At 40.5% G+C, this 15,022-nt stretch overlaps 2 protein-coding genes across 13 annotated transcripts in view; one reads left to right on the top strand and one right to left on the bottom strand.

Moving 5' to 3' along the window:
* LOC119014996 (R3H domain-containing protein 1) overlaps window positions 1–421 on the bottom strand; it is a 46,190-nt gene extending 45,769 nt beyond the window's left edge. For 6 of the 9 annotated variants that reach the window (XR_005073137.1, XR_005073138.1, XM_037090487.1 and 3 more), the window contains exon 1: window positions 272–421. The gene's annotated coding sequence lies outside the window, so the exon portion shown is untranslated. The remainder of the gene's footprint in view (window positions 1–271) is intronic. The other 3 variants (XM_037090492.1, XM_037090489.1, XM_037090491.1) reach the window with 1 other exon arrangement.
* zranb3 (zinc finger, RAN-binding domain containing 3) overlaps window positions 1–15,022 on the top strand; it is an 81,856-nt gene that overhangs the window by 165 nt on the left and 66,669 nt on the right. Inside the window, exons 1-4 of one of the 4 annotated variants that reach the window (XM_037090497.1) lie at window positions 101–227; window positions 2,400–2,603; window positions 11,924–11,942; window positions 12,209–12,387. In XM_037090497.1, the coding sequence (XP_036946392.1) occupies window positions 2,458–2,603; window positions 11,924–11,942; window positions 12,209–12,387 (344 nt within the window). In that variant the 5' untranslated portion in view covers window positions 101–227; window positions 2,400–2,457. Of the gene's footprint in view, window positions 1–100; window positions 228–489; window positions 746–1,180; window positions 1,368–2,399; window positions 2,604–11,923; window positions 11,943–12,208; window positions 12,388–15,022 lie in introns of those variants that run through there. The other 3 variants (XM_037090495.1, XM_037090496.1, XM_037090498.1) reach the window with 3 other exon arrangements.

Here is a 15,022-nt window from a genome sequence, read left to right as displayed (position 1 = left end):
TTGGCCGAGGAGCGAGGCAACGCTTTAAGAGCAACATTTGGCTCTGGATCGTGTCGGGGCTAACGTTAAGCTAACGATTATTACCTGGCACTGTGGCTTGCTAACGCTCGAAAACGGCCAAACACCGGCGCTCTGCGCTGTCACGCACTAGCAACAGAGATGTTTACTGCTAACTAGCTCGTGTTACATGATTACAACCACCCGGTTGACATTTTACTCGCGAACCGGTAAATGTTGGACATGATACTGCAGATATCTAATGTTGCCTTACCGCTTTGGTTTACAATCGGTGCACAGCCGTAGTCTCTACCGAAGGTGAAGTAGCTAGTGTTTGTGGCGGAGTGAAGGAGAGGCGGCGGAGTCCAGCAGCAGGCTGGGAGAGAGTGCGTCACGTCAGCTTCTTACGTCCGACACGTAGGGTGTTGGAAATATGTCACGTCTTGTCGTTGCTGGAGTGTTTTTTTGCGTTATGGTAGCACGCAAGCACCGAGCTTGTGCGCCAGTCTCGTCATTTCTCTGACATATCCTTTCACACTGATGTAATATATTTATACAGTTGGGTGAACTGTGCTTTAATAATGTCATGAAGTGCCAGGAAGTGGCACAGAATCCTCAGTGATAACTGCGTGCTGCGGGTGTCTCGTGGTATAAACCGAGTGAACCTTGAATTTACCGCGAAACTTTTCAATGATTCTGCTCAGCCCGCTGTTTCTGTAGCCACTTGACTGCTGCGCTGTCTCGTCGGGTAGGCAAACCACGCAAACACACTAATATAAGTACAACTGTTCTCTTCTTATTTGACGTATTTAACTAGTGCTACAGTTTTCGTGTATTTTATGTGACCGAGAAGTGCTCCTGAGTGACAGTATCATAACAACGCTGTCTGTGACCAGTTCGGCTCTACTTGGAGGAGCAAACTGTAGCGTTCATGTCGCATTAAATACAGATATGTAACGTACACATGTAGACATATGTTAGCTTGCTAGTGTGCCCATTCATAGGGGATGCTGGGTGTTAAGAAAACCAGTGTCAAATGCAACATATACAAATATAATGTGCGTATCCGGTGTAAACATTCAAAATAAAACAGCCAAAGGGCTTGCAAAACGGAGTCTGCCTATTCACAGTTGCTGTCTATACGAGCAGTGCTTTTATTTCCGTAGGCACGTCTGTATTTCCGGTTTATTTTGCTAGCTCCAGCTAAAGATACGCTAACTAGATTATTGTTCTTTTAGGTATTATTATGAACTCTAAATTAGTTTTTAGCATCTTAATCGTTTATTAATTAGCTGTTGGCGGCTCCTAACTTGAGAGCGCGTCATGTAAGTTACTGTAAGTCCCCTAATGTCTCGCTGATAAAGTAAAAGGTAAGCAAGCAAGGAAACTAAATAAATTCAGCTCACAGTAAACTGCGGGATGCTACTTTCAAGATAAGAAAGTCCCACCTGATTGCAATTGAGAAACTTGCAAATGAATCATTTTAGTGGTTATTAAGGAATACAAGAAGTACACAGTCATTATAGTGTATGAGCAAAGGTGCATAACAGGTGTAGTTAAAGGTGCAGTATGTAAAAATAGACAGTCTGTTGAATTGAAAACAAATAGGGGTCAGCATACTGCTAGTGTTACAACTCTCTGCTGTTACCTGCATAGCTAATTAGCTCAGTTAGCCATAGAGCTAGCAGTCCAGACTGGGAGTCGAAGAGAACTGGGGGAACATTGGTGTTTACACTACTAACACATGGACTTGGGACAAGCTGGTTGGCATGCTAACTTCTGCATAAATATTTACAACAAAATACATACACGCCATAACAGCAGAACTGTTATTCACACTCTTGATAATTTTAGTTTTTGCACGCTTTCAACTTGAATTTTTCCATATTGTCCCTTTAAGAGGCTTCAGCATTTTGATGAACCGTAGACACAACCTGCTGTCGAACTTCTACCTGGGCAGCACTGTGTTATGAGAAGTTGTTACTGCTTCAGACACAGTCATGATTTTGTGGGGAAGTCAGTGCACACCCGGTGATAACTATAATTATATGTGGTTGTCTGGATTGACCAGGACAGTGCCAGGTGAGGCAACACATAAAATGCTATTGCTGTATCTGGGGGCGGCTGAGACGGGCCACTTCTGCCATCTCTCTAAAATTCTGACTTTCTTCGGCCACAATACTGCGTCATTCAGCTTCTAATAATAGTATTCCTGTCAGAGCAAGTAGGCAGCAGAGCATAGTTTCTCACCACTATTATAAAACAATATTAAGTCCGGAATCAATTTGATAAAAAGTCTAATAGTAATGAATATCCACAAAATCAGACTAAACCTAGCTTACATAGGGGCACCTTCAGATGTACATCCCCATTTAACAATGTTTTTTTTTTTTTTTTTCCAGTCTAAAATCAGAGCTGGCAGACTGAGCAAGGGGCAGAGAAACTGATGAGGACCTACTAATGGAAATGGATGATAAAGGCCCACAGACCGCTTGCTGTGATACAAGATGGTCACAGCAACTGTCAGGCCTTCCTCATAAGCTCCTGCAGCGCCTGATGCCTTTCCAGAGGGAGGGAGTGGAGTTTGCTTTATCGAAAAATGGACGGTAAGCAGTGCTGATGCAAAGCCATTTACATTTTAGAAAGTTTTTTTTATGTAAAGCAACATCTTTGATAACAGACAATTCAAAAATCAAATCTACATTTGAAGGCCAGATTGCAAATCAGAAATAACATGTCAAGAGAAATGATTTGATAAGTAGGTCTGTTCAATTTTCAGTAGCTCTGTTTAAGAGCATTGCATTCCCCCCCCAGGTTTGCAGCCTTACCTTCAACTCCAATTCTGCAGTGTGTAAATATTGATTTATTGCTACGAAGAGCTTTCAACTCAAGTCTTTTGTCTGACAGTGTCATAGAGGAATGCAAGTAGCTTCTTTTATCTTTACGTAGAAGAATTACACATCGGTCACAACCAATAACTGGTAAAAGAAATGGAAACCTAAAGAGAAAATCAGCAGCCACTGTGGACGTGACTGTAACAGGATAATGCTGTGCTAAAACAGAAATGCTATAATATAGCTTTGTAGTCGCACAAGTAGCGAAGACCCTTTCAGGCAACAATTAGCAGTATCTGTCTAAACTTTGCTAGCAAAAACTAACATTAGCCACCACAAGCTAGTGTTCATACCAGACCAAGTAAAGTTGGAGCGGCAAATCCCAAGAGTGTTGAGAGGATACTCACAATGCATTAAAGTGAGAAACACTGAATGAAAATGTAATTTTGTTTTCTGAAAAATCTTCACAGGAGATTTTAAATGTCCAAAAATCCAATCCAAATCCAATGATATTAACCAACTACATAACATGTGCCCCTTTTTTTACGATTCCATGCAGTCTGTGATGTTGTACTCAATAATCCTGACGACAAGAGACACTGCTAAACTTTTTCTTTCTTGAGTTATTGAGTTTCATGGGGTGATGTGTTTGAATAGATCATTTGCCTATTGGAACCTTAAGGTAGGGAGAACCAAAACTGTGATTTTAACCAAGTTACAATATGTTTTAACAGCTTAAGAGCAAGTGAAGGGCCAAGAGTGTGTGTGTGAATATATTCTAAATTCATAAGGTCAGATAGACTCCAGGTTCTATCTTTGAAAACAATTACCAGTCCAGGGGAAGTTTCTCAGTTGCCCTTAAGCCCGCGAGTGTTTGGCTGTGTTGAGCATTAGCTGCAGGAGCGGGTCAAGGCTTGCCCATTTCCCTCTCTCCGACCAGTCAATGTACGCTCTGGTTCCTCTGTAAGGTCAGCACAGGGGGAGCCAATCTGAGGGCCGCTGCTGTGATGCGGAGTGGCCATATTGATTCAGGAACACTGGGAGGCACTGCTTTGTTACACGGGCGGGTCAGAAGTCAATTGGCTCTTGCCGCACTGTGTGGACAGTTACCTCAGTCAATTGGCATCGGTGTCACAGTAAGAGCAGTGCATCTCTCTGGAGACAGGCAGAAGTGGCATTAGCGGAAAACATTATAGGTAGAAGGAGCCTGAAAGTTGAATGAGCACTACCATAATTGTTCACATAAATATAACAATGAAACAACTATATTCCGACACACAAGCACAGGTGTTTCTCAGGCGGTGTTTGTCTCCATCATAACATGACTGTGTAGATGTAATTCTAAAATAATGTTTTAATAACGGTAGCTACCATTAAACATCTTTATACAGCTACATACATCATATCATGCTATAAGAATGAGGCTAAAGCTGGGTAAACAAATTGGTATTCTCAGCAGTTGATGAGAATTGGTTGCTACATGATAGAAAAACTGTAATTTGTGATAACACAGTGCCTAAGAGGTTAAAATGCTTAATTGGGCAGATCTTTAAGCCCACTGCAGTGCACCCTCTCATCCACACATCTACAACAGTGTGCGTTCACACAGACAGACAGTAAAGATGATTACAAGCTAAAAATGGTAATTTTATTGACAGTAATCTCGATCTTTCTATGTATTTCAGGCACCCTGCTGTTCTTTGTTTGTTCATTCAATATCCTTGAAAAGAGCCTCGAAATAAAACAGTCTCTATTTTCCCACTGAGACTGAGACTCATTGTATAAGAGGCGGAAATAGCAATAAGTCTACGTACAATAGCATGAGTAAACCAAAATGCAACGCAGCTGTAGACTTCTATTTTTTGCAATTCTGGGAAATGTAGGATATCAGTACCTGAGCTGTGACTAGATGAGGCAGGCTGAAAAAATAAATGGCAGCCCTTCATTATAAAATAACTCCTGAAATGCACTGAACATCACAGATTGATGTCGGATATCTAACAGTGTGGGAGGATCCGTGGGCGGATTTTTCCTTTAAATCTCACAGTCATTGTGTCTTTTCACATCCAGAGCATCAGGGGTAGCAAACCAAAACATCAAATGTTGCTGCAATTCAAATACTTATGGAGCCCGCTGTACCGATCTGTGTAGGAGGGTGAGTGAATTTTATGGAGTCGGATGAGGGATAATGTGGGAAAGTTGTGGTACAGCGTGACAATAAAAACCCATGAGATGTGGTTGATTGTATTGTTTGCAAAGTTGGTTATGGAAGTGTCTCATTTGAGTGCTGACATCCATATATATATATATATATATCTATATATATATATATATATATATATATATTTATATATATATATATATTCAGCTATTCTAAAACTGACGTTTATCTGTGATACGCAGTACTCTGAGTGGCACAAAAACATCAGTTTCGAGTAAAAGTACATCCATTAAGACCTCTTGGTCACTTCCATTAAGATGTTGACTGTGGCTTGAAGCCAGCAATGTGATGCACTGTATGTCCACCCTGCTCTGATTTGTCCAAAATATTATTATAAGTGACTGCCCGGGCTTTTATTGAATAAGGCCTGCTCTGCTGATGCGAGAGGAGATCAATAAGCAGACTGTCTCTTGCCATGATGCTCAAATTACTGAGAGAAGAATTCCACTCCAAAGAGTTTATTCGCTGTACACATACAACTTGATGCATTTATGTCACATTTTTACTTGCCTTTAAGTAGTGTTCATGATATAGTGGCTGTACAAAGAGCGTTTCCTTAAAATCATTTGAGCTCCTCAGTGGCATGTTGGGAGTAACAGTAGTGGGAGCACGATCAAGTCCTTTCAAAGTCCGTCCACGTAAGATAAATTAAGTAAAACAGCCAACAACTTTGAACAGAGACTCCTTAATAGCACAATAAATCTCCAGCATTTCTTAAATACAAATTATTAATAGACAACAATCACACTTAGAGTGTATTGAGTTTGAACAGTAAAAGGGCAATTCAATTTTACCCCATGAAAGTGTGTTTACATATGTGAAAACAGTAGTATAAAGCCTTTAGTGGTTCCAGAGGAAGCTGCATGTAATCTGACACATTACCTCCAGTGATGCCACTCAGTGGCTAAGCACTGTGGGTAATATAGGCGCCAGGTTTTAAATAGCAGTCCACTGGTCTGCATTGCACTCCTGTAGCACTGTTGGACTCATTATGGAGAATGAATGTTTAAAAATCAGTACATTAGAACCAGAGATATTACATTTGTTATACTACACATTATTCTTCCTTTTCAAAACCTGGTGCCTATATTACCCAAAATGCAACTTTTTAAGGCCTCTTTTAAGACAAGATAGAGTTAACTGAGTTAATACGTTCTCAGAGCCTTTAACAGCTTATTTGATATCACTGATTCAATTCAGTTGCACAAGCAAATAATCATACAGGAATTAAAACACTGTGCCCTACATTTCCTGTGATGTAACAAAATGCATGATAATTACGTACACAAAACTTTTACTATTTTCTGTTTTCCATTTTTTTCCCTGCTTCAGTTAATTTTTTTTTTCATCTTCATAGCTTGCTTCCAGGTTTAAAACTCTCATCTGAGTGAAATTTACTTTTCGACAGCAGATGTGCAGACCTTCCTCCGAACTCAGTTCACCCAAATTTGCAACACAGGCTTTCTGTAATAAATCCGTAGTCAATGACCCCAAGCTAATGACATCATTAGGGGTTGTTTTTTTCACACTTTAGAAAGCTCCCTCCAGAGCTACAAAGGACATTATGAAACTGTTTTCACAGACTGAATAGTGCTCTTCGTGACTTGTAAACTGATGTTCATGTGTAAAATCACTTGAGTGCCCCTTTAATGCGGACAAAAAGGACACGTATCAGTTGGAAAGCTGGTGTTCAGCAGCTTTAGTGCCCTGCTGCTCTGTCACTTAAAGAAATTTGCTGATTTTTGTTGGATACAACATAAAACCTGTCTTGGACAGCTGCTGGCCAGTGTTACATAATCTGAGCCCTTACTTATTCTTGGTTCAGCCAAAAAAACGCCCTGGCCTCTAGTTTGACGGCAATAGCGTTTCACGTTATAGGCGATGCATGGATTGTCTGTGTACCAGCCTTAGTTAAAAATAATGACTCATAATCTGAGGAGGGATGTTGGGTCCAGTATTATCTTAAAAATAAGGATATGCCTCTCCTAAGTCATTAAAAAGTCCCTCAGTTACAGTATTTACTGGCTAAGGTGCTCTGAAGTCCATTTTCTCCTAATTAAGCATGAAATTTGTTATAGGTTTTAATGTAAGAGGGTATTATATTTTTGTGCTATGAAGACAGCAGGAGATGTGCTCTGTTATGCAGCATGAAGAATGTAATTTAAGCCACCATCAATAACACGTTAATGTAATAGCCCACTTTCCATTATTTGGATGGTATCCATCCAGGATAGAAACAAAGTATAGAGGCTAATAAACTTTGTAGCCTGCTGGGTTAGTTTGTGTGTCGGAGATAAGATTTATGCAGGTGGGAGACACTTTTAACGAGTATTGTAACATAAACAATATGTTCACTTTAAGTGCATCTTTTCAGGAAGCTGGAATCTTAATAGTAAATTAATCATTGGAACCAAGCACACCGTACATTTATATAATCTTTATGTGCATCATCAACAATTGGAGAAATGTCACTTAATACCTACAGTACATACCACCAGACAACATCATCTAGCATTCACTTTGCATCGCGAGACTGATCATTGTGAGTTTGTAAGGAAAAAGTGAAATATATAGGCAGTAATAGGCACCAATGCTCAACTCAGTGCACCCATGGTTTTTACTGCTTCAGTCTTACGTGGTCCGTTCTGACCAGTAGTTTGTGGCGGCTAATGTTAGCCAATGTTTACAGGGATATCTCTGTGTATAATTGATATTGCTTAATTAGTTTTCTGACTGTCTCTCTTTTATTTGCATCTGTAATTGTTATACTACATTTGCCTAAATAATCAGGTCATTATTTAGTTTTTTAATATGGTTATTTCCACCTCACTGGTTTATTTCTTCTGTTTCTATATGGTTAAAAACATAAAATAAAAATGTAATTAACGTAAATGTTGACTTTTGGGTAAATGCTATTTAAAATATATGGTTAAACTTAGATGGCACACAGTAGAGCATATTTTGCGGCTGATATTTTTGCATCAAGATCCATAAATTATTCCCTGAGAGGTAAATGGAAATGATCAAAATCTCACAATGCCCCATAAAGTGAGAAAAAAATCCTGGATCCACACCAACTTCTGACAAACCAACCCACAAACAGACACCAAACAATAGGCAATAAAATGAATCACTGGTAAGTTTAAACAAAAGCAGATGAAAAAAAACCAAAACGTCTCACTCCTCAAAAGACAAAAAGAGAGCCTGGTTGTGTGTGATAATTGTCCAGCGAGTACAAAAAGTTTGGTCTATTTTTAAGCACTACTCAGCAAACTGAATTTAAAGAGCTCTCTGATAGATTTGGGTGAGCAGAAGGGTGCTTAAGCTTGAAAAAAAAAACAAAAAAAACATAGAAACTTGTGAGCCAAACACTAGTTGTGCATTGCCCCATATAGCTCGAGTTTAACTTTCCCTTGTAAAGTCACACACACTATTAAAACATCCTCCTCCACCTCCCTAAAAGTAAACCAATTTTAAGGTCATCCACGAAATACAGAAAAACTGCACTCTGAACCCATAGCTGTATGTGAGATCCGAGCATGGCGGACTGTAGCACCCATTGAGTCAGCCTTTTGTGCAGCGACCATTGACCACATCGCACTGCAAGCCCGGTACTCAGAGGAGAACCCTTACAGGACTGGTAGATTGGGGTTAGACACTGGGCACACAACACATCACTGTGCAAGGGTCAAACCCATCAAATCATCGTAGCCAGCTTCGGGAGGTAGGGGAGCCCATTTCCTGACACTTTGTGGCTTGTGGGTTTCAGAGATAACATTAGAAAGACGGGCGACGGGGACTGTGCCGTTGTCAGGCAACAGCACTGCAGCATCCTCGCAGTCTCAAACCGTCAAGACGACACTCAGGTTATTTAAAGGAGGATGATTAATGTGTTGAGAAATGGCAAGCACCTGCCCCAGCCGCACTCCCTCCCCAGTGTGCGAGTGTGGGTGGGTGTGTGGGTGGGTATATGCGCAAGCACATGTGTGTGTGTGTGTGTGTGTGTGTGTGTGTGTGTGTGTGCGCGCACGCGGAGGCTTACATGTGTGCATGCACTTCATGTACTGTATATCATTTTTTTTTGCTTTTTTGCATATCTTTTCTTTTGTGTGCATTTTTCACACACATCCTGGAGTGTGTGGGTGTGCGTGCGCATATGTGTGTGTGTATGTGTGTGTGTGCACGCAATGCGCTGACTGGGCCGGTGTGCTGGCAATTAGAAAAACCACCAGTGGCAAGGTGCACATTAATCATGTTCCTCAGCTGAAAGAGAGAAATGGGGCGGAGATGGGGGGAGGAAGCGGAGGTGGAGGAGGAGGAGAGGGAGGAGGAGAAAGAATAATGAGAGACTGTGTCTGAGGTATTCAGAGCTGCTCTGTTGCACTGTTTGCTCTGACATGATGTTGGAAGCATTTATGAATAAGCAAGGTCATGACAATAGGCCCCAAACCCACTGGGCAGGGAGAAGCAGAGGTTGATCTATCTGCACTTTCTCCGCGGGGACAACTTCAGCTGAGGAATGTGTCGCGCTTTCATTGTTCCTTTATAATGTCTAGTGTGAAGGGGGAGTTGGGTGGCTGTTACACGGTTGCTAAAACATTTCATATCAGGGACGGCCAGACAGGTGAGCTGTTACTTTTATCGTAGTTGAAGGCTCTCTTAAAAATGTGTGTAAAGGAAGAATCAGGATTAGCAAAGATATATTTAGACGAACAATCCGTATCAGCATCATTGTTGTTCAGGCCACTGAATTGTAATTGATAAGCAGTTCTAAGGCTCATCGTTTAGTTAATTGCTTTTAAAAATTGTTTTCGTATTAATCATTAAAAAAATGTACTACGATGCGGTTGTCAACATAATACACAAACGATTTTTGTCCATTGAAGGGACACTGTGTAGTTTTGGAGAAGATATTCATACACCAAATTTAAATATTTACAACATTAATGATATGATTATACAAACTCAGAAATATGTATTTTTCCTTAAGTGATAAACAAGCTGTTCTCAGAGGATAAATAAGGTCCCCAGAATATGGTTTGAAGCTAGAAGGTTGGCAGGGTCCGCCACATACAAAGTAGAACAGTGTGACATTGTGTTGTTCTTGAGGGACAGTTTGTTAATTCAGTTTGTTTACTTAGTTTGTTAAGTCATAAAAAATCAATTAAGATTCACTCTTACTCTTACTCTTTACTCTTCTAATTAAAATATCTTCCCCAAAAGTACATAGTGCACCTTCAACAATTCAATTAGTTTAGTAGTTCCAGTCCTACTTTATTAAGATAAGATGCTTCAAAATTTCAACAAAAAACAGATTGGAAGTTACTTTGAGCACTTCTGCTGTAAGTGGAAACCACAGAAAGAAAAAAAAAAGATAAATATGGAGCCACAGATGTCTGGAAGATGCTATGGTCTGTCTGTTGTGCAGCAAAGGTCAGTTTTATTACTATCACTCAAGACTATGGTAGACACACCGTGGAAAGTACTTCTCCAATAATATTTAAACAAGCTCACCGCATTTTGTAATCTGTCTTCTGACAGCAGCCATTTGGGAAATTAGACTGTGAAACTGCTCACGCCGCAAGCAAGCTGGACGAAATTTCTGACATGCCGATTGTCAGTTCTAAAATTAGTCAGGGGTGACCAATTAGGGGTTAAAATTGGGCTTAATCTTCCTAGCGTCTCATAACAACACACGGCCGTCAAAGGGACAACAGTGCTGAAGTAAGAAGACTGATTGGTTCTGAGAAGTGAGTCTCAAAATCAAAAGTACGTCAATGCATCTTTTTGCCCTCCACCTTATAAATAAGTCCTATATGTTTTGATCAGTGTGATAATTAATGGAATCCTAGCTAGGTGAATTCAATTAAATATGCTCCTAAAGTTGATTTGAATTTGTGATTTGTGATGCAGTATTAAAGGTCCCATATTGTGTTTAGTTTCATGCTTTAATGTTCAAAAATCACAGTGGTTTTCTCATACTGTTCATTGCTGCAGCACCTCGGAGAACACACTGTTTTAGCTCCTGTCTCTTTAAGGCCCCCCCGTCCAGAAAAGCCCAGTATGCTCTGACTGGTCAGCTCTCGCAGGCCTGTGCAAGCTGCCCACTGTGTTTCCACTTCAGCTCTATGGACATTTTTTGCAACCCTAGCCGTGCTGGAGGCGTGGCTGAATGCGGTGACTGTATAGTTGTGACATCACAGTATTACTGAAGTCGCGACTGCTCCTTTAAAGGCACAGTTTCTGAATATGGGCTGTGTGCAATTGTCTGTGGATTAGAAATTAGAAATTTGACTTTTGACAAAATGGGACCTTTTACATTTGTCAATTCTATGAGATACACAACCAGAATGAATGGAAAAACAAGTCAGTGTTGTTTTATTTGAGGAATTCAGCTCTAGCTTCTGCATCAGCCAATATGTGACTTTCTTTTGCTTGAATTTGCTTTGAATTCTCAGCTGCACTAGCAACAGAAATTTTCAATAGGAGCAACAACATTAATACTGAATAGCAACAACAGTTGTCAGACTGAAACAAAGTCTCACAGCAGACCTAAATTAGAAGCGACAGATTTGTAATGTGTCCAAGAGCAGCTGAGTCTGAGGTGAGTCTGTGGCCAGAAAGGTTTGAGAAGTCGGGTCATGACAGGAAAGGACGCGCCAAGAAATCCTCTGTTCTGGACGCTGTTGTAGTGCCCTTGAGCAAAGCCCTCATGCTGCAGGAAGTGTTGTCTTTATATGCAAACTAAAGCCCTGTCTTTTTATAGCAGTATAGATTTATTGCCTGCTGGGCCTCCAAAACAATTTCCTTCAAACATTTTCCTTCGTCTTCAAACTCATCTGATAAAGTTTTCTCTCCTTTTGTTTTACAGATGTATGATTGCCGATGAGGTAAGCACACACAACGCTGGCTCAGGAAATCTATTTTCCCCCCAAAAATGAACCTGAGACTTCGCTGCATGCCTTCCAAATTAATTTGTCAGCCCTCTGCAGCACTCCCATGTGTCTAATCAGTTTTGACACAAGAATCATTCTGAGACCTTATTACTCTTGGGCCTCACATCAGCTCAGCCGTCATATGCAATTTACCACAGAGTCGGGGCGCGATTGACTTGTTTTTCTCCCCCTTTCGCCATGTGTTGATTTGGTCGGTCCAGATGGGTCTTGGGAAGACGGTGCAGGCCATCGCGGTGGCGTACGCCTTCAGGAAGGAGTGGCCGCTCCTGGTGGTGGTGCCCTCGTCCCTGAAATATCCCTGGATCGAGGAGATGGAGAGGTGGATCCCCGAGCTGCAGCCTGGGGACATCAGCTTGGTGGAGAACAAGAGCCACACCATGTAGGTCATCCCAACATCCCCCTCCCAGCCACCTCAGCCAGCTTAGATTCTCCTTTCATTGTAACTAAATCTAGGTTTTTGACCGTCTTTTTTAATTTATGTATTTTTTTGCCACGTGGGGGAAACAAGCTAGAAGCAATATATTGACATATTATTGGTATTCAAGCACATATGGCAAACATGGTGCCAAACATTAGTATTCATCATTTTTGCTTTTCACCGCCTGAAGATGGTAAATCAGCTAACTCACCCCAAGCTCACATTTTCAGTGATAAAACCTGGGCTGATTAAAATGGCAAACAGACAAGGTAAGCTGCTAGTTGGTGAACATAGGGGAGCATTTAGTAGCTAAAAAGAGGAGCTGGTGGAGACCAAAACAGACCAAAAAGGAGAGACAATATTGATTGAATAGATGGAAGCTCAAGGCCACATAAATGCTAATCTTGCTAATGTTTTGTCTCCTGGAGATGTAACTGGCCAGCTAACACTGTTGCAAGCAGCATAACAATTTTACAAGTTAATAATATGTTGTTAGCAGTTAACATTTACTCTAGCGACGTGTTGCCCCCTATTTGTTTTGAGTATGAATTTGACAGGTGGCCAGCTTTACATCCTGTACCTTTCATTGTTGCCAATAGCTTAATTTCTATCTTTACAATTTTAGGAATTTTTGGAATCCTCTACAGATATTCTCTGTAGGAATGTTTTATTAAAATCTCCTCTTGGAATATATATGGATTAAATATGTAATCAGCAAACTTAATTTAGTTCTTCACATCAGTTGTGGATGACACTGACTGGTTTATAATCTGTTTTATAATGAAAGACTAATATTGGCAAACTGATAAAGCCTCAGTCAAACTGTTTATTGAAGCTGCAGTTTGAGAGTCAAAGAGTCAAAATTTGAAGGAAATTTGCTGAAATTCATCCTTTAGAATGCCACTGATTATGGTAAAAACAAAAAATAGCTGCAGTTATTTGCTACTGTCAGTGAAAGGTCACATGGTCAGAAATCAAATAGTTGAGGTGCAGACACATTTTCCATCTGTGATTATTTGATCGATCACTGTTGACTGACTAGGTCTTTTGAATGAACCATTTTGTTTATATAATGACAAATACCCATCATGTTTTCCTAGAGTCCAAAGTGACGTCTTTAATTGCTTGTTTTGTTTATCCAACAGTCCAAAACCCCAAAATATAGGATTTATTATCAGATGTGAAATAAAAACAGCAAATTTCTACATTCTAAGCTGAAACAAGTGAAGTTCTTGCATTTTTGCTAAAAAATGCACTTGAAGATTACATTTTTAATTAATTCAAGGCAAAATTGTTGTACATTATCTAACAGATATGGACACATTTAGGACATTTAGTCCCAAAGTCTCTCTAGAAGGGCATACGAAGCTTCTTTAGAGCTTATAAATGTGTTTGGATATCTATGCAAAGCACCTAATCCTGTGGATTATGTTCATTGTACACAGGATTATGTAAGTGGAAGGTTGCTGCCATTATTTGAACTTAAGAGGTCCTTGTAACAAGCAGCTCGGCAGTATCTAATGTCTTCTGTTACGCCCTCTGCTTCTACACATGCTAATAATTTACCTAAGCAGAGGAAATAAAACACGCTTGGTCACATAGTGTGAAAGCGAGGCGCTGTGATAGACGGAGAGGTTGCCGCTGACAATTTAATCTCAAAGTGTCCCTCGATGTCAGGAGCCAGCACGGGCCGATGTTTGACAGCGCTGACAGACAAATCATGTCACGGCAGTGTCTGCAATATTGAACAAGTGCTGGAATATTTTCAGCAGCAGGAAGTGGAAAAAATGCTGTCGCAGAGAAATCCAGCTCATTTTCACGGCCATTTATATTGATTCAAGTTTAGGGCTACTTTTATTATCATCTCAACTTTCCCCTAGTTCTCCTAGTTTTTTTTTTATTTTTCAATGAAACAAACTTTCTATATGTGTGACTTGGAGGGGGGAGAAAAAAAAAACCCTCTCCACCTCACATCACAGATGAGGCGCAAAGAGGTTGTGAAAGCCTTCTGGGGAAAACGTGTCCTTGAACTGGATGTGTTAATGACTGAACGGGGAGGCAAGGAAAAAAAAATTATGCAGCACCTCCTCTCAGTATTTTGACTCACTTGTTCTTTTGTAGAACATGAATGGCACCTCAGGTTTATTTCAGCTTGGATATGCGTGTGTTGGCGAGGGTGAAGAATTAGACGCTGCCAGATGCTGGGAACGTTTCTGATTTTCTAAGAGATGCTTATTGAGTTTCATGCTGCCGAATGCCGCCGCTGTGTGTTGTTTGTTTATCTGTGACTGTGGATGTGTATCTGTGTGCACATCACATGCGCAATATAGAAATTGCCATACAGCCCAGAAATGGATTTCTTAAGCACTAGAGAAGAGGAGGAGTATGAAAAGACCTGTGGCCTTAGTTTGTGTCTGACACTATGTGTTTGTGTGTGTGTGTGTGTGTGTGTGTGTGTGTGTGTGTGTGTGTGTGTCTTCCTTTGCTTTGTGTGCTTTAACATTTATCAAGTCCACACTCCCTTTTTAAACAGTCCAGTTTACTTTACCGTGTGGGCTTAGTTGCGAAGTCAATAAACACCAGCACATCTGAAAAG

This window comes from Acanthopagrus latus, chromosome 24 (genome assembly GCF_904848185.1).
Source record: "Acanthopagrus latus isolate v.2019 chromosome 24, fAcaLat1.1, whole genome shotgun sequence".
NCBI classification, from domain to species: Eukaryota; Metazoa; Chordata; class Actinopteri; order Spariformes; family Sparidae; genus Acanthopagrus; species Acanthopagrus latus.
The sequence above is the reverse complement of the archived record's forward strand: the minus strand, read 5'-3'. Positions and strand labels throughout refer to the sequence as shown.